Source organism: Colletotrichum destructivum, chromosome 5 (assembly GCF_034447905.1).
Source record: "Colletotrichum destructivum chromosome 5, complete sequence".
Classification (NCBI taxonomy): Eukaryota; Fungi; Ascomycota; class Sordariomycetes; order Glomerellales; family Glomerellaceae; genus Colletotrichum; species Colletotrichum destructivum.
In genome coordinates this window covers 1,046,159-1,064,468 of record NC_085900.1, presented here as the reverse complement: position 1 = coordinate 1,064,468, position 18,310 = coordinate 1,046,159, and the positions used below count along the sequence as shown (strand labels likewise).

Sequence of the window (18,310 nt, the reverse complement as noted above, 5' to 3'; positions counted from 1 at the left end):
ATAGCAGTCATCATTGATGGTTCTCCCACGCGCATTGGACAGACCAAAGGATTCCGATTTCCACTAGCGCAAGCGGCCTTGCGAGTAAGCCAATCCAACCATTCTGGGAATGCGAGGTTGTCCGAGACCATACGACACCCCCATTGCCTATAAAGTGATGTCGATTCGGAGTCGTTGGAAACTGATGCTTCCGCCTCAGAGTGTTTTACCCACGATAACAACGAGAGAATCACAAGCCGTCTACCTCATCCTCCATATTTGAATCTCCTTTTCCCTAGGTAACATGGTCACCGCCGCCCAAGTACGGCAGTCCAATGCCCAACTCACGGCGGAAACAACACCGCGGACCGCCTTGTTCGTTGGCGGGACGTCAGGAATCGGCAAGCTCACACTCATCGAGCTCGTCTCCCTCGGTTTTCCCGTCAAGGCGTACGTCGTCGGCCGCAAGGCGACCGAGCCCGCCATGAGACCGCTGCTCGAGGACCTGCGCCAGAAAAACCCGTCGGCCGAGCTCATCTGGGTCGAAGGAGAGGTTTCGCTCCTCTCCGAGACGAAGCGCATCTGTGAGCTGGTCAAGGCCAAGGAGCCACGGCTCGACTTCCTCTGCCTGACGGCGGGGTATGGCCCCTTTGGCGGAAGAAACAGTAAGAAATCGCTCCCCCTAACACACACAAAGTCCACGTCAACATATCCCCTTGCTTTACCGCGTTGGGCTAGCGACGTTGATGCTGACACGCTCTCGAAACCAGACACTACAGAAGGATTGGACGTCACCCACACCCTGGAGTACTACGGCCGCATGCTCTTCACGCTGCAACTCCTCCCTCTCCTCCGCGCTGCCCCCGCCCCGCGCGTGCTGACCGTGCTCGCTGGTAGCATGCTCTCGGCCAAGGGCTTCCTCCCCGACGACCTCAACCTCGAGAGACCGGGAAACTTTGGCGGCATGCGAACGCAGACGCACATGGCCGTTATGAACACGCTCTTCCTCGACCGGCTGGCTTCGGAGCCCGGCAACGGGAGCGTCACGTTCGTGCACAACTGGCCCGGCGCCGTGGACACGGGAAATATGGCGCGGTACCACGTCCCGACGACTTGGTCGCCGATGCCGTGGACTAACCTGATGAGGCCGGCGTTTCTGTTTATTGGGTTCGATGAGAAGGAGGCCGGGGAGAGGCATGTTTACAATGCCACGAGTGGGGAGATCGGAGGCAGCGGGCCCAGAATCCGGGAGGAGGAGGAGGGAGGGAGGAACACGAGGGGGGTGAAGGGGAAGAGGGGGATGTTCTTGGTCAATCACAAGTGCGAGGTTTCCGAGAAGGGAGAGATTTTGGAAGGTTTGAGGCGAGAGGCGCAAGGGCGCGTTTGGGACAAGACGATGGAGATCCTAGGGCCGTACTTGTGAAGGCTCGACACCTCTGCCTGTTAATGTTTTTCTTTGGTTCCTTTGATCGATAGTACAGCGTTCCATTCCTTATCGGCCACATCTGGCCGTCAACCGGACCTCGGGGACGAGCTTATCTATAATGTCGACCATGCTGGACATCTCGAAAAGTGGTGTTGGGGGTTTTCGAGCTGCAATAGTCTTACCAATTTTTAACGTGACCTCGGCAAATTGTAGCGTGACGCAGGAAATCCTAGATCGCCAGAAGACTCACAGGCCCAACAAACTCGGTAACTGGGTTCTCTCAAGGGATAACTCGAAGAGTTCCCGTGGGATAGTGCCTTTTAATGGCCCTTGCAACTGGAAAATTGATCAGCTTCAAAGTTTAGTTGTTCTGAACCTAATGAATCACTGTTTCCCCCAAACTTCCAACGCCGTCCAGCATGTACCCCTGATGACAAGATGCAGGCAATGCTCTTTCATATGGGTGCTTGACGTTTTTCACCAGTTTATTGCTCAGGTCTTCCCCGACAATGATGGGTGGGAGATAAGAGGACTGCCGTTTTAAGCTTCAGACAAGTAAGTAGCATGGCATCATCTATTGGAGTTTTTCATTCCAGTTTTGGCTAAACTTGTGGTTGAAATAAAGCTTTGACCTGGATGTCAAAATATACGTTGGCCACAACACCTTTAGTTTAGCGGTAACTAAAATATCCGTCATCAGCAGTCTCTCAACGAAAACACCCCTCTTTCTAAGCTTGGATAGAGAAGGCGCCAGTTTGGCTAAGTAGGTACTTTTTGACGTATAGCCAAATCGATGGGTTGAAAGCGTATGGAGGAACGTCATTCAAGACGAGAAAGAAATGGTAGTAAGGTTGGAGGCAAAAGGCGAATAGGTAAAAAGAAGCATGTAGCTAAGCCCTCGTGCAAGCAGATTCGCATGGTCACAATGGCGATAGATGACTATTGGCACCGTAATGCGGACAATCCTCGTTATTAAACCTCATCAGACAGTTGTAGCATATTACTGCCTCTCCTCCCCTGAAAAAATAGCTATGTAGTGGAAAAAAGATTATTGAAGATTGAAAAGGATGTTTGATGTGCTTTCAACCCCATCTTTCCAAGAGACACGCTGCCGATCGCGCGTAAGATGCGCAACCTAGATGTCTTTACAAACATCGCGCGGCCTGTCTCCTGGCACGACGTCAAATTTAGCGGAAAGCGCCGGATCCGTTGCAGCGGGTCAGAGGGATGGAGCTCTGCTTCTTGATGCAGGCAGTGATGGCGCCACCAACCCAAGAAACACCCTCGTAGGAGCCCTCTTCGTGGGAATCGGCCATAAAGGTGCCGGTCTGGCGAAGGCTGCCAACGCATCCCTGGAAGGTGCGTCCGTAGCGGCGGTTGGTCCAGGGGCGGGTGATGACGACGCCGGTGTAGCCATTGTCGACGGTTCCGCGGATGAGGTAGCCCTGGGTGGTGGTCCAGGTGCGGGAGTAGTTGATGCCCAGGCTGCTCTTGAGGCGGTCCTTGATGAGGGTCAGGTCGATGCCGGCGCTGACCTGGACCGTGTTGCCGACGGCGTAGGACTTGGAGATGGTGATGTCGATGCCCTTGCTGCCGACGCCGATGACGACGGGGGACATCTGCACGTCCCAGTCGACGAAGCGCTCCGTGCGGTCGACGACGGTCTGGTAGTTGCTGTTGCAGTCGCGCTTGTCGAGGGCTCCCTCGGTGACGTTGACGGGGATCTCGGTGAGACTCTCGGCGGCCTTGAGCCACTCCTCGTCGACGGCAGGAGGCTCGGGCAGGATGTCCATGGTCTTGAGGAGAAGGGACCAGGTGTCCTCGGTGATGATGTGGGCTAGAGAAGAGTCGCGACGTCAGTAACACCCCTGGAGTCCCGGGGGAAGGTGAACTTACAGCGGCCCTCGGCTCCAAAGACGACCATCTCGCCGTTGCGGAGATCACGGTCGGCAGCCTCGGTGATGTTGGTGGGCAGCTCGAGGTCGACAATCGGGGCGGCGCTGACGGCCGTGGCGGCAGCCGCAAGAACGGCGACGAAGCGTGCAGAGACCATCTTGTAAAAAAGAGAAAGACCGAGATTACTGAGAATGAGAGTGTTGAGGCGTTGAGCTGGTGAGGAATGAGAGACGGAGGATGAGGGGTGAGGAATAGTTGTCAAGCTGTGGGAGTTTAGGACAGACTTTATACATGAAATCCAGTTTCGAGGCTGTCGTAGGATGTCGTCTTGATCTGCCAACTCGTTTCCCAATTGCGGTCATGCTTGCTCAAGGCCAGAACCATCTCATCTACAGCGACGGACGGGTTCATCCGAATGCGTGAAGTCATCTCAAGCACACCCATGAAGACGGGTCCAGGAACGACATGGCGAGTCATTAACACACCAATGTAGATGGTGGGGCCGCTCATGTTTGTTCCCGGAGTCGGAACCCTTCCAGAACCCCAGACCCATGTGCCATCGTGCAGTCTCCTGATTATCTGACTGGGTAACTAACCAACTCGTGACCATGGACGGTAGTTGTCGAGATCACGGCGGAGTGGCGACCTTCTTGATTGAGCATGGCAGCCCCCATATCACGCGACTCAGCAGCCAACGAGCTGTCAGCCGAGAGGGTATCGAACGTTAGACGGCATCTCGTATGGACCATGTTTTGATCAAGGAACAGAATGAAGTTCTGTGGCGCCAAAGGGGGAAAAGATTATCAAATTCGACCTTGCCGGTGATCGAGTAATGCATTTCAATAGTCTGCTTGCAATAGATTAGCTGTCTTCAAGTGTGAAGAAAAATGCAGAGGAAAAAGATAAGGCGAGTGGTGATTGCTTCAAGCTATCATCTTTCGGGTGACTGCTACAATTGTCTTGTGTACTTTAACCCCCAGCTGACTCCTTTCTCGATAATTCAAAATCTCGTTGCACATCTGACAAAGATTCGATCAAATCTGCTTCCTCATTCTCTCTCTGTATTCTCACAATCTTTTTTGCTCACACATTTTGACACAAGAAATCCGAAGTCAACATGCAGATCACTACTCTCGTCTCCCTTGCGGTCATGACCGGCGTGTACGTTTGTTTGCCCTCTCAAGCGCTACAGAACTCCTGGCGTTTGTTGTCAGTATGCTGACGAGTGACAACAGTGCCGTCGCCAAGCTGCACAGCGCTGCTGTCTGCATCACAGCCAGGAAGTATGGCAGCACCGGCAACGGAACGCCGTACGGCATCACCTACGGATCGTACAAGGACTACGAGATTCTCCCTGATGCGACCAAGTGCGCCTGCAACTACTACAAGAACCGCAACACTGGCAACAAGCAGTGGGACAAGTGCCCTGACTGCACTTTTGTACGCCCCCCACAGCCTTTGTTTGAAGTGAAGTGTTGGATAGCAAGTCAAGCTAACTTTGAATGACTAGGATGGTCTTCAGTGCACGTCCGGTGGCTGGCACATTGGTGGTGATGAGGTACGTCAACTGCAACTTGATGCTTTGCTTATTGACTACAGAATTCTGACTCTGTTGATCTTTGTTAGATGAACTACTACTGCGAGAAGAAGTGCGGTGCGCAGGGCTCCGAGGCCAACTGAGATGTGGGAACGGCGTGGAAGTCGCCAGGTCTATAGCCAGTAGTGCTGCATACCCGAAACAGTGTAATAACAAGGATGGGATTGTCTTCCAATGTAGATATTAGTTGTGTGTAAAACTGTCAAATAAGATCTGCCTGCATAATAACCTCCAACTTTGATTTTTCGTCCCGGACTGCACGAGCCAAAGGTTGTTGTTGTTTGTGTTTACCCCACAACGTTGATCTACCGCGCGGGACAAGAAAGCCAAAAGAGAAGCGCAAGTTCTGTCTCCCAATGGCACTATGCTTCATTCTACCCAGACCCTCTTCCCGAGCTCAACCTTGCTTGCCTTTCTTCCTTCTCGTGAACATTTTTGGTTGATACACGTATTCATGGGACTGGATGTCAAAACAGTCACCTTCACCTATTCATGACTTGTCGTCGACTTTTGCCGCTAACACTGACAGAATGGCACACCGACTTGCATGTAGGCCCTGCTGCCAAGAGCTATCAGCCAAGCCCCCAAAACTCGGATTGTGTATGGGGGAAACGGCTTGATCTCGCAATCCTACCCAAGCAGACCCCTCGTACGAGCCTCTCGCAGGACAAGCTTTTTGCCGGTTGCGACATCGGGCGATGAAACCGACTACGGGACACTGGCATCCATGCCCCAGCATTCTATATTGTTTCGGCGAGAATTCTGCCGATCGACATGTAATTACTAGTCATTCGCAGCGCAACGGGCGTAAGAGCTGGTACCTCGACCTGTACGATCCTAGTTTTCGTTAGGGGGGGTCCAGTAGAAATGCCAGGGTCCCCTCCCCAGACTTTTCGTATTTGCTTCTAGCCGCTTGTTCGGACTTGTGATGGCTTGTCAAAGTACGAGTTTATGGTTGTAAGCTTATACCTACTTGAATGGGGCTGCAGATTAGAAAGTCTACTATCGCTGCAAGCCGATCCCCGCCGCGACGATGCTAAAATGGGCAACCTTGAGGGAAACCACTGGTCCGGCTAATACATTGCTTCAAACATGGATCAGTTGGCCGCGATGCGTATTACAGAACCAATGCCATCACATGGAAGAAAACCGCTGGGCAGGCAAAGCCTCGATATTATATGATTAGTAGAGCGGATGGCTCTTCTTCTCTTGGACAAATGAAGGAACTTGACCGAATGAAAGCTTGACTCGAGTCGGTACGTGAAAGTAGGAGCTGAGCACGTGGTGGGAGGACCCGGCCGCCGGCGACTTTCGGTCTGATGAAGTCCGGACAACGGCCATTGACGGGTTGTGGGCTGGAGTCTGAGGTGTCTATCTGCCTCGAGAAGCAGTACGATGTCCACTACAGTTTGCGCGGGGTCACATGTTCACATCACCAAGATTGTTCAGAGGCCAAAGTACAGCGATCCCGTCCGAAGACAGCATCTCGGATAAGCAAACCGCATGCTGCGCAACGGAAGGGGCAAGCTGTGCGGTGACTCGCGTATCGAATGATCCATCCCCAGTGATCGCATGCGGTTTCGTTTCTATGAGAAAGGGCTTTCTTCCGAGTCCGAACCCGATCATTTGGAGCCCGAGTCCGGTCATTTGGAACTCGAGCAAAACTCCCGAAGCTTGACTGCTCTACTTGGTTGGAGCAAGCCAGCCATGCAATTGGTGGAATGACAGACGGGGTGATATGCCCAAAGCTCAAGCATTGTAATTGGAAATGATCTGCTTCGAGCCCCCAGCCCCACCTGTCTTTGGGATCAACCAAGCAAGTGACCAGAGAGCCAGCTGACAACTTTGGGTCTACTTAGAGACATTGGCTACATTCATGGGGCCGGCCAAGGGCGTTGAGTCAGACAGCTAAGGCGTCGGCGATCCACGACATGGGGACAACTCCATGTCTAAGGTGACGACGGGAACTGGGTGCTAACAGCCTCAGTCCAATCTGAGTCATGCTACCCAAATTGTTCGATACGAGTACCCTCGAAGCCGCGGGTGTATCCTGACCCAAGTCTGATTGATTCAAGCTCTACGCCAGTGGATCCGGCGAAAACTTCCGTGGGGGCTACGGAACAGCAGCCTTCCCTAACATCGGATCTCAGCTTGACTCAGGGCATCATATCGATGAAATAGAGTGGGTGAGGCCACTGAAGACTCCTGCGGGCCATGAGCCGCATCAAAGATTGGCCCAGACCAGGCTACTATGCAGGTTTCTAGTTCTAGGGTGCTGGGTGTTGGGGAGGGAAGCGGTATGAACGAAGTCTCCATGTGGGCGAACCATTGGTTGAGGTCTATGAATGAAAGTCTATGCACAGGAATAGGACTTCGGGACGAGCAGATGTGAAAGCCAACCAAGTGTATGGCTAAAAACAGCAAAGGTTGCCTTACGGTGAGTGATGTTTGATAATCTACCTGGTACGCCTTTGCATATGGACTTTGATGAGCAAGTTTGTAAGAGATAGAAACCCGGACGTGTAACGTCGGACGTGATATTTCCGGTTGCCTGCTGCTGCTGCTGATAAGACAAAGAAAGTTTCGCCTCATGCCTTTTGGAGTGGGCGCTCAGGACACTCGGCACCCGTCATCAACTGAAATGTAACCTCAATTTAAACTCATACATAAGCTTTTCCCAGCCTGGAAACCCCCTGAGTACAGGAGAATGGTTCCCGATGGAACAAGTTCCACCTTACATTTGCCTGGGGAGATACAGAGTGAAGTGCCATTGAATCAGCTTTCGTGTTGAGGCCCTGTGGACGAGGGCAGGTTTACGCCGATTGGTCGCGGAATGTGGGCGCAGGCGCCACGAATCAGGAGAAAGATTGCAATGGTCCCTTGCGGGGTCGTTCCGGGCGTGGAAGTTGCGATCATCTCATGAATGCTAGCTATCATCCAGAATGTTGGGTTGCGTGTGCGGATTTGCGCTTTTCGGTATCTTAGGTTTTTCGAGTTTGATTAGTGTCACTAAGCTTAAAAGACTTTGTCTCGTGGAGGCCTTCGTCGCACAAGCTTCCACGTGGGGGTTGGTTCGTCACAGCTTACTGGACGTGAACGCCGTCTTGTACAGAGCACGGTGCTCGTGATGGCACCGCTGCAAGGATTGATAAATTACTCGACGAACGGCTGCCTAGATCAGGGCGCAGGGCACTGTCATGCAGCCAATCTTTCAGATTCGGAGTGAAGTGCTGGGGTGGAAAAAGAGAGTGTGTGAGAGAAACGCTCCGGTCTTGACCGCCACGAAGAGTCTCGGCTCGACAACCCTGACTCTCCCGTTCTGGTCCGGGAATCGAACAGCTGACTTCCCAAGCCCGAGTTTCATTTCAGCCAGTTGCCGAAAACTGTGTTTTCCTAGTCTTCATTTATGTGAGGCGGATGGGTTTGACTCGGAAGAGTGTTGCCTGTGACCCCAACAGAAGCAGTCTCATCCATGTCTGTGTTTGGCGTTGGGAATCTCAACTTGTTGATCCCATTCTTCTCACTGTTCGATACAGCCGTGAGTACGAGCCACCCGTTACTCAAAATTTGCCACTTCTGTATCAACACGATTTTTTTATCGTCAACTCGACAGGTTTCTCAAGTTTGGATTCTGCTGTTTCAGAAACCATCAAAAAGTTCAATCCAGCACAAAGACTCGAACAACCTTTGGTGGTTTTCGCTGCTCAGAGGCTTCAGTTGATGTATCTAAACTCTGGGTGAAGGTGACCAAGCGTCGCCACCTCCTCCTCAGTGGTCTCCAGGCGGTAATCACGGCCACCCTGCGCACGCTTCTTGTTCTCCCATTTTTGATGAACTACAAGTCCTAGGGATGCGATGATGACCGAGACCGCAGTAGCCGTGTTCAAGCTATTGCCGATGCGGTAACCTGTCTTCGCATCGGTGTTGATGTAACTCCAAGTGGCGGTGATGGAGCCTTCGTTGTACATATTAGCCGGCTGTTGAAGATATCATCATGGGATTCAAGACACAAGACAAACGTACCGATGTTGGCGAGACCCGACACGGCGCCGTTTGCTACGTTTCGCACTGTATCCGGAGCGGCGTTGGCCAGAGTCCAACTCAGAACCTGGTTTCGTAAGCGTATTGATCTTCGGCAGCGGAACCATTACAGCCATGTGCTCAACTCACCAACGTCCCGAAACTGAAGCCCCCCGCCGTGTTGAGGAAGATGGCGGCGTATCTCGCCTGCGCGTTCGTCGAGGCCAGCCAGATGGAGTACCCGATGACGTTCAAGGCCGCGCACATGGCAATGGCGACTCCGTGCTTGCGCGTCTTCATGGTGATGTATGCGACGCCGAGACCAAAGACCATGCCGAACAATGGCGGAGGCACCGACAACAGCTGGATCTCCACGGTGGAGCGGCCCGGGTAGTTGAGTCTCAGGATCGTGACCGTGAAGATGGACAGACCCTGGACCGTGATCTGGTCGCAGATGTAGATCCAGGCGCCGACGAGGACGTTGACGTTGACGACGCCGCGTTTGATGAGGCCCCAGGTGATCTTCTCCTTGTGCTCGCGAATGGCCGGCTGGTCGTGGAAGATGCGGGCCATTGCGAGGCTCCGCTCCTCTTCGTTGAAGATGCGCGTTTTGGACGGATCGGCTGGGAACAGATAGAGCGAGATGATCCCGACGCCGACTGTGATTATTCTTGGGGCAGACTGTCAACCAACAACTTCTTGCGACAAACCAAACTTGGCAAGAAGAATTGGATGGTACATACCCTTCGACCAGGAAAATATTCCTCCACGAGGAGACGGAGCCGATGCTTCCCAGCGACAGCAGTCCGGAGGCGAGGAGACCGCCGAAAGCGCTGGCCAGCCCGGCCGCGCCAAGCATGAAGAAGGACACCCGTGTGGTCACCTCGCTGCGGCGATAGAACCGGGACACCACGTAGCTGAGGCCCGGGAACTGGAAGGACTCGGTGAGGCCGAGGAGCAACCGGATCGCGAAGAAGCTGCCTTCGTTTGTGATAAAGGCCGTGCAGAGAGTCACGATGCCAAAGGCGATGCAGCTGATGGGCAACATGATGAACCCGAACTTCTTGACGCTCAGCGACGCGGGGATGTCGGCGAAGAAGTAGATGCCATAGTAGAGGCAGGCGCCGATGTTGAAGCCGTACGTGCCCAGGCCCAGGTCCGCCTCCATGCCGGCGACTTTGGCGTTGCCCAGGTTCGTCCGGTCGAGGAAGGTGAAGAAGTACATGAGGAAGACCATGGGGAGCACTCGCAGGTCTTGTTTGCGGACCAGTCTCGCCTCGGCCGCGGGGTCGATGACATAGCTGTGCGCCGCTTCCGCGTCGACGCTGGCGGTGTCGGGATGGACCGGTGCCAGAACGAGGTCGCCGCCATTGTTCTTCTCGGACTGCGTGGCGGTGTCGGACATTATGTGTGCCGGTAGACCGCGGTGGATGCGCGATTTGGGAGCTGATGCGGCCGCGTTTGCAGTGCCGTCTCCGGGACGGCCTTCTACTTCTTAAATACTTCCGTTGGCGCTTTCTGTGGCCCTGGACGTTGGTGCAGGCGTGAACGCCATGTGGTGACTCCGCCTGCAAGAGATAAGACATTGAACGAGGCCAACCATGCGGTTGATTGAGCATCTGCCCAGCGTTGTCTCCTGGCCAATTGCCTTGTCATTGGCGAATGCCCTGTCGGGTTGTGACGAGCCTCTTCTGGCAAAACACCCTGTTCTCCATATGTCATATCTTCAAACCAGGTCACTTTCGATTGTTCAATGCGATCTAGAAGGTCATGAACCTATTGGGCCAAGAGGGCGTTTTCCCTCAAGATACAGGGAATGAAACCCGTTGGGAAGGCTTGGCGATGCCTTCCAGATAAAGGATTCGAGACACTGTCATCCTCGTTCCAGCGGAGGCGGAGAAGCAAGATAAGGAAAGTCCGGGGTAAGTTGCTTTTATCTAGAAGCGATTGGCTCTGGGATTGGCGGTAAACAAGAAGCTGACAGGGTGTTCGGGCCGCAGTTATCGATTGTATGCAGCCAAGAAGTGCTTTACCCGAGATATGCCTTGGTGTTGGAACCGTCAAGTTTGGGATCTTGTCCAACTATCGAGCCAGCGGACATGGTGGGTTGAGAGATGCCACCGACGAGTAACATCAAAAGGTGGCTGGTGCAGTTGATAAGAACGTACATAGACGAAGGTGATTTCAGGTCACTCACTGCCTGGTGAAAGTTCTGCGGATTGCAATACAATACGTGGATCTGCTTTATGGCCTGGTGATGTTGGGGGTTGTCGAATCAGGAAGCGAAAGTCAGTTCGATAAAACAAAATACAGGCTTTACACCTGTTGTGCGGTGTTCAAGGTTGTGATGCATCGCATTATAACTTCAACCGGATGCTCTCAAGGACGCAGAAAATTCATGTCTAGCTACAGCAATAGTCTTTACCTATGAGTGAAATGCTCTAAAAGCAGTAACAAACTGAAGCATTGCTATGCTTCAAGTCGTAGGGAGTTGTACAAATGAGTCGTAAGGCAAGAGTTGTGTCTTCTATTCAATAAATTGCGGAACCATTTAATGTAAAGCAACAAAAGGCTTCCATTTTGCTTTCTATTCAAGTTCCAGAATACTGAGTGGAATTACTCAAAGACCTGATTGCGCAATATTGCACATGATGTCTAACAAGAAGAAGCAGGTTTACGACAAAAATGGAAATCCTAGAATACAATATTGTAGACGAAAAACATTAGGATGTTCACAACTCAACAAGCACACTTAAGAAGTAGTTTAGGGCTCAAAACGTTATTTTCTAAACTACTTTATGTTATCTTAATGAGTCGATTTAGATGTCAGTTTGTGCAGAATAGGTCAGCAATAGATGTTAGGTTGTTTAGGCGTCTACAATAGATAGCAGTTTCAACCCCCCCTATTTTCTCTAGTACACCTGTTCAGTTACTTTCAAACCCTTACTGAATATTTCCACAGCCATGGCATCAGATGTCTGGTATCCCTGTAGCCTTTTGTGTACTCTTAGTCTGCAACAGGCAATTGCACTGTTAGATTCACGCTTGTGCTCAATAACAATGCAGCCTAGCCGAGAATTCACTGGAAGCCTCCAAATGTGATTCATTCTGTTTGAGACAGACGGTATCTCAATGTTTTCTATTCAAATTCTTCTATACAGGGCTTTTTGAAAACCATAGTAGTCTTGGACCCTCAGCCTCTTCTTACCTGTTCGCCAATACAGGAGCACAGCAGGTTTAGTACGACTTGACGGCGAAGAGATTTACGACCTAGACTCCAACACTCAACATTGTATCACCTCGCTAAATTCTTCTTTTTATCTGCGGACCCCCCTGCAAGGACGAACTAGAACGGCGATCGACTGCCAACAATGGCCGACAACAATGACAACATGGAAGGCAGCGCCGCTCCCCCTGCTTTGACGCCAGAGCAGAGGCGGGAGTTGATGCTGGAGAAGTTCAGAAGCTCCAAAGTTCCGAATGGCACCGCCAGGATTGATGAGCTTCTCGAAAAATCAGCCGTGGAGCTCACAGAGTATCTGATCAACTGTGGCTTCTCGTCCGTTTCGACTGAATGGTTCGACTGGACGATTGACACGAAGGTCTGGATCTACATCCATGCCTATAGTAAGCCAGCCCGAGTCCGTGGGGGTATATTTGAAGAGTGAAGTCATACTGACGTTTGAACCTCGTCGACGTAGTTGTGAAAACTAATAGCTTAATCGCTTACCCTTGGATGCAGGACGAGCCCCCACGTCAGCCTGAAGACGCCCGGGGCGAGTCGGCCAAGTTCAACAGCTTGAAGCATCTCTTCCTCAAGAGGACGGTTTTCCCCGCCACGAAAATCGTGGAGATGGGCATGCCGCTGATGCAGCCGGAGCTGCACATGGACCGAGAGGTGGATTGGGTCATGCCGGTCGAGCAGCGCCAGAAGATCTGGGACCGGGTCTTCCCCGGCGTCCTCTGCTCCCCTGGCCATCCGTTCGAGATCGTCGTTCCGCTCGCGACGAAGTCCATGGCGCACATCGTCGACCCCATGCAGCAGTTGAACAGCCTCGCCCCTACGGTCTTGAGGATCGCCTCGGTCAAGAGACTCAACTCTTGGGGCCAGTTCGTCGAGGTCCTGGTCCTCAGCAACGCCCCCGGCGCAGAAGATAAGGAGCGGAACCGGACGGACCTCGCGCTGTACTATGCCCGCACCCTCCACTGGGCCAGCAGGACCATCATCAGCGGCACGAGCACGCCGCTCGCCCAGGCGTTGACGGACATCGCCGGCGATCGGGAGCGCATGCGCGACGGCGTCTCGGCGCAGGACATCCTGATGCAGTTCCAGGAAGAGCTCACGCAGCAGCAGCTGGACCGCTGCCAGGATGAGCTGAAACTGATGCCGTGGTTCTCGCAGGACGAGCACGCCAGCTACCTGGTCGACCACTGGCTCGAGGGCGAAAGGGACCGCACGACGGCCGAGGAGCGCTGCAGGCTGCTCCGCGACTGGTGCGACCTGCAGAAAGGCACGCCGCAGCACCAGACGCAACACATCAACACTTCCAAGCTGTCCTCCGCCGAGCTCCGGGGAGCGTGCGTCGTGGCATGGAAGCGGAAGATCACCGAGTGGCAGAGCATAATCGATCATGAACCGTCCTTCTCATTGAAGAATGAGATGCACTGGGCGAACCAAATGTGGGAGTCCAATGCTCGAGAAGAATCTCCCGAGGTTTGATAGGTGGGTGTACGTTCCGGGGCTACTGGGTTTATTTATTTATTTCTGTTTTATTTCTTTTTCGAGAAGACATCCTTCTATTCCCCCAAGAGGCCTTGGAAGTTGGGAGTCGCAAGAAGGGAAGAGAGAACATCACAAATTAGAGGCAGCCGAGGAGGCGTCAGAGCAGACATCAAGGCACAAGACGTCAGGTCCTAGTTATCGATGGGTCAGTTACTCGAGTGAATTAGTCGTTTATCATATCTAGTACCAGCAGCAACGCTTTTTTCCTCCCTCAAAACCCCAGCCGTCCCCATGATTAATGTAACTATCAACAATCCTGTCGTACTGCTTCAGATGACGTTCTTCAGCGACTGACCGGCGCGGTACCGCCTCAGGTTGTAGGCGATCAGCTCCTCGGCTCCCTGGGGCCGGCCGCCGGCGGCGTGCGGCGAGACGACGACGTTGGGCGCCTTCCACAGCCGGCTCGACTCGGGCAGGGGCTCGGTGACGAAGACGTCGAGGGCGGCGCCACCGACCTCGCCCTGCTCGAGGGCGTCGACCAGGGCGTCCTCGTCTACCGAGGTGCCGCGGCCGACGTTGACGATCCAGGCGTGCTTGGGCAGCAGCCTCAGGCGCTCGGCGTTGAGCGCGTTCTTGGTGGCGTCGGAGCCGGGGAGGATCATGACGAGGGCGTCGGTCTCGGGCAGCAGCTCGGGCAGCTTGTCCTCGCCGTAGACCTCGACGCCGTCGCGGACGCCCTGGTGGCGGGCGATGCCCTTGACGTGGGCGCCGAGGCCGCGGAGGTGCGGGGTCAGGGCCTTTGCGATGTTGCCGAAGCCCCAGACGAGCACGCGGGCGTCGCGGAGGGTGGTGAAGGCGCCGGCGGGACGGTCGGGCTGGGGCCCGCCGAGGTGGCCGGGCCACTTGCCCTGAAGCTGGTAGTCGCGCATCTCGTAGAAGCGGCGTGCGGCGTTGAGGAGCAGGCCGAGGGCGTGCTCGGCGACGGTGTGGTCGTGGAGGCCGGAGCCGGTGGTGACGGTGATCTTGGAGGTGTCGAAGCCGGCGTTGAGGACGTCGTTGGGCCCGGCGGCGAGCGACTGGATCCACTTGAGGTTCTTGAGGCGGGCGGCGGCGTCCTTGAGGTTGTCGGCCGTGTTGGTCCAGGTGATGAGGCCCTCGGCGTCGGTGTGCTCCTCGGGGATGGTCGTCTTGACGTCGTAGGGGACGAGCTCGACCGAGAAGCCCTGGAGGCTGTCGACGTCGAGCTTGAGGGACGTGGGGTAGAGGAGCTTCATGGTGATGGTCTGTGTGTGTGTGTTTGTGTGTGTGTATGTGTTTATTGGGAGGTTTAGGATCTGGAGTTTTGCGTCAGTAACTCCTCATGTCAATGGAGTGAGTTATTGATTTGCATTGGGAGTCATACGTACTTCGAGAGGGTTTTCCAACGACAGTAGATAATTATGAAGCGTCAGAAGAAACAGAAGCCTTCGAAGAAAACGGGCGAGGCGAGGGGGTTGTCGTGTGTATTTTTACTAACCTCGGGGGAAGAATCACCGATGACGGAGGAGCGGGGGATGGTGGGGGAACAACCACCACCTCCACAGGCTGGAATCCACAATTCTCAAAGGAAAAAAGAAAAAGGAGGGCATCCAGGAGGGGGAGGGTGGGGGAAGGGGGCCGCGGGGGAGGGGAAAGATTCCCCGAATAATAGGCCAGCAACTTGGTGGTGGTGCCTTGCGTGATGGGCCAGAGTAGTGAGTGAGTGCATTGCGTGACGACTCTCGTCCAAAGAAGCGACCCGCACGTTGCGTCCCAGTGTCCTAGTTGTCGTAGTGCCCTAGTGTGCCCCAGAGTTGGGGGCAGACTTCGGAGAAAGTTACTGTAGTTGGACGACGGACGATGTTTGTACCCTGTACACGTGTAGAGTGTGGAACCGTGGGCGCGCCGGCTATCGAAACGCCGGCATGAACCCCGAGAGTTGCGGCTATCCAAACTGAAGTTCCGCCGAAACGAGCTCGGGTTCGCGGCATTTCTTGTTCTTCGACTACAGCATACATAACAAAGGTGCGTCGTCGTCTATCAGTCTTTGCGGTTTACGAATTCAATCGTGACGATCGAAAGTCAACTTGGCGGGCGATTCTGGGCAACCTACAGTGCTGTTGTTTCACGTATTGCCGCTATGTAATTAATTGCCGTCCGGGTAACGGCCCATCATGAACTCCGCGGGCGCCGTCGTCCGATCCCGAATGTCCTTGGGGCCGCGTGATGACGAACTGAAAACTTCGGTTGCCACAAACTATCACGGCAATAGCTTAATCCAACCGAATGCGCTGGCAACAGCTTGCGAGTCGCTGCTTACCCTCTGTCGAATTCTCGCTCACAATACAATCAATGAAATGACCTATAAGAATTCTCGACGCTGTGTAAAATTCAACATGATGGATTATAACTTCACCTAGAATAGGTAGGCCCTTGGCTTGGTCCACGCATTGCTACTTGCACAGCCTTGAGCTCATGGTGTCAAGGTCGTTCAGGTGATTTCTAGCAGGACAAGACATCGTGGTCTTGAGACGGTGTGCATTCAATTCAAGTTCGTAGTTAGGAATACATTGACTGATCGCTAAACACCGCACTCGATCACACGCGACAGTCGCAACAAAAGGCCGACGAGATGTCTGCCTCACCAGCTGCTCCCAGCCGTGTTTCAACTGCAAGCCACCATCTTCATGAGCATCTGTTATCTTTGTTGGCTCCCCTGGTACTTCTGCAGCCATTTCAATCAAATCATCAGCCTGGACGTCCTCGCCATTGGCTCCCAAGAACAAGGTTGATAATAACCTTGGTCAGGGCTGCAGAACCATGATCTGTCTCTCTCTCTCTCTCTCTCTCACACCCAAGACTCAATAGTCGTTATTTCATGCAAGGGGCTCCTGCGCCACAGACACATTGTTCGAAAAGGGGGCAATTGTGCAGAGGCAAACATTGCGCAGCAAACAAAACATTTCAGGGGTTGACGTGCCCGACCTGGGCCAATCAGGTACAGCGTCAAGGCTCTCAGCTGACTGGAAGCACTCACAGGATGCATTTAACCAAGGTCAGGGTGTATCAGTACTTTGCTGCTGCCGATATGAAGTTGGGAACTGAGATAAGGTCTGGATGACCCGTGTTGGACCGTTATGTGCGCGGTCTCTTTCTCATTTCACATTCTTTTGATCTTAACTTCAAGCTGGAATTTTGAGTTCTTTCTCATTTATGCTGTAGTGTCATTGAGAGTCCAAGCACTGTTCGAGGTCTTGACTCCTCTGTCGTTTGATACGGCCTCCGGGTGACTGACTCCACACGTCAACGAAGACAGCAGCAACGACCTTAGCACACAACCTGGAGGTTAGAGAACCAAAGACGTCAGCGACGAAGGTGGTCGAACGATACTTCAAAGTATGCCTCCTACCTGCAGCCAAGAATCAAAGAAATATCTCGCCTGGTAAGGTATTGCGAGCTGACTTGCCGCGTTCGCACTAGCAAAACCCACGATCCACGAAGCTCTCAAGAGCAATATCTCTTCTCTGTAACCGATATTCTACAAAGTAATCCCCACCACAGCCCCCGCAACTTCTCGACGACCCTGATCAGCAGTGCCCGGCTTCTCCAAGAGAGTCCTCTCGGCAAAGTCGACCGGTCACCATGGCGCTCGCAGTGGGCATCGGCATCGGCATGGCAATCATCACAACCGTCATAGCCATCGACGGCTACGTCCTCTACCGCAAGAGACAGCTGAAGAAGAAGGGCGATCCCGAAGCTCCATCCGGCGCGGACTTGCAGCCGACGGACTCCTCTCAGCCGGGAGAGCAGTCCAACGGGCCCCAGAGAAAGGACCCCGATGTCTCGCATACCAATTTCCAGGCGGAGATGGCAGAGACTTCAATCCAGCATGGCGAACAACCTCTGAAGAAGACAAAGTCCAGAGATCGAGAGAGTCTTAAGAAGAAGGTGATGGATGATGCGGAGCGTAAAGCGGAGGACAAGGCGCAGGATGAGAGAGCATGGCTGTGAAGCTCTTTCGAGCGGGAGATGGTTGTTGACATGCGGGAGAAGGGTTATCGAGTATGTTGTGAGGGACGTATTCCGAAGCTGTCAGGTTATAGTTTTCATGATTCTGAATTTGATACCGAGAAGGTTCTCTTCTACAAGCGAGTACTTGCTACATGCATATGTAGCTATTGATGTGATACAGAAGCATAAAAGCTGAACCAATAGTACCATATAGGAGAGACGCAAGAGACTTCGGCGCTTGAAGAAGAGTGGACTGCAACGTCGACAAAAGTGCTAGTGCCAGTGACACACTGTGCGTGCTTTTAAATGATTATTCGACAAGCCTTGCTTTGGTTCCTAGCCTTCGTTACTTCTCTTACCCACAGTGATGAGAGCATAGGGGATATCTATGACAATAGCCACCACGCGTTGTTGAAGACCGTCTTCCCATACGCCCTAGATTCGATACAAAAGAACAGCTGGAAACATATAGCAATGAGTGGAACCAGGATGCCAATATCTGCTTGTGGAATCCCCACGCGGTTTGACCAGAGGCAGAACTTTCGGCATTGCGGCTACTTCGCTTTCCCATCATGACCACTGAGAAACCAGGACAGCCTAAGGTAATCACTCGTGCACCCAGTATCGCTTCAAGAAGCCT

The 18,310-nt window shown here is 53.3% G+C and overlaps 7 protein-coding genes across 7 annotated transcripts; 4 read left to right on the top strand and 3 right to left on the bottom strand.

Annotated features, from left to right (window-relative positions):
* Window positions 1-7: 7 nt before the first annotated feature.
* On the top strand, window positions 8-1,402 carry CDEST_07917 (Putative short-chain dehydrogenase/reductase SDR, NAD(P)-binding domain superfamily; the record flags this gene model as incomplete). The annotated part of the gene is made up of 3 exons (XM_062924076.1): window positions 8-84; window positions 200-644; window positions 750-1,402. The coding sequence occupies exons 2-3, from the start codon at window positions 284-286 to the stop codon at window positions 1,400-1,402; spliced, it is 1,014 nt and encodes a 337-aa protein (XP_062780127.1). The 5' UTR covers window positions 8-84; window positions 200-283.
* Window positions 1,403-2,360: 958 nt separating this feature from the next.
* CDEST_07916 (uncharacterized protein) lies at window positions 2,361-3,729 on the bottom strand. The gene is made up of 2 exons (XM_062924075.1): window positions 3,302-3,729; window positions 2,361-3,242 (listed from the first exon to the last, which is right to left on the bottom strand). The coding sequence occupies exons 1-2, from the start codon at window positions 3,456-3,458 to the stop codon at window positions 2,593-2,595; spliced, it is 807 nt and encodes a 268-aa protein (XP_062780126.1). The 5' UTR covers window positions 3,459-3,729; the 3' UTR covers window positions 2,361-2,592.
* A 533-nt stretch (window positions 3,730-4,262) lies between these two features.
* On the top strand, window positions 4,263-5,126 carry CDEST_07915 (uncharacterized protein). Its single transcript, XM_062924074.1, has 4 exons — window positions 4,263-4,462; window positions 4,537-4,741; window positions 4,812-4,859; window positions 4,928-5,126. Exons 1-4 carry the CDS (start codon window positions 4,419-4,421, stop codon window positions 4,979-4,981), a joined length of 351 nt encoding a protein of 116 aa, XP_062780125.1. The 5' UTR covers window positions 4,263-4,418; the 3' UTR covers window positions 4,982-5,126.
* Window positions 5,127-8,611: 3,485 nt separating this feature from the next.
* Window positions 8,612-10,323, bottom strand: CDEST_07914 (Putative major facilitator superfamily, MFS transporter superfamily; the record flags this gene model as incomplete). The annotated part of the gene is made up of 4 exons (XM_062924073.1): window positions 8,612-8,853; window positions 8,922-9,006; window positions 9,069-9,588; window positions 9,662-10,323. 4 exons carry the CDS (start codon window positions 10,321-10,323, stop codon window positions 8,612-8,614), a joined length of 1,509 nt encoding a protein of 502 aa, XP_062780124.1.
* Window positions 10,324-12,289: 1,966 nt separating this feature from the next.
* CDEST_07913 (uncharacterized protein) lies at window positions 12,290-13,638 on the top strand (the record flags this gene model as incomplete). The annotated part of the gene is made up of 2 exons (XM_062924072.1): window positions 12,290-12,545; window positions 12,620-13,638. The coding sequence occupies 2 exons, from the start codon at window positions 12,290-12,292 to the stop codon at window positions 13,636-13,638; spliced, it is 1,275 nt and encodes a 424-aa protein (XP_062780123.1).
* A 208-nt stretch (window positions 13,639-13,846) lies between these two features.
* Window positions 13,847-15,261, bottom strand: CDEST_07912 (Putative D-isomer specific 2-hydroxyacid dehydrogenase, catalytic domain-containing protein). The gene is made up of 2 exons (XM_062924071.1): window positions 15,048-15,261; window positions 13,847-14,975 (listed from the first exon to the last, which is right to left on the bottom strand). The coding sequence occupies exon 2, from the start codon at window positions 14,913-14,915 to the stop codon at window positions 13,971-13,973; it is 945 nt and encodes a 314-aa protein (XP_062780122.1). The 5' UTR covers window positions 14,916-14,975; window positions 15,048-15,261; the 3' UTR covers window positions 13,847-13,970.
* A 2,040-nt stretch (window positions 15,262-17,301) lies between these two features.
* CDEST_07911 (uncharacterized protein) lies at window positions 17,302-17,670 on the top strand (the record flags this gene model as incomplete). Its single annotated transcript, XM_062924070.1, has 1 exon — window positions 17,302-17,670. One exon carries the CDS (start codon window positions 17,302-17,304, stop codon window positions 17,668-17,670), a length of 369 nt encoding a protein of 122 aa, XP_062780121.1.
* Between the last annotated feature and the right edge of the window lie 640 nt (window positions 17,671-18,310).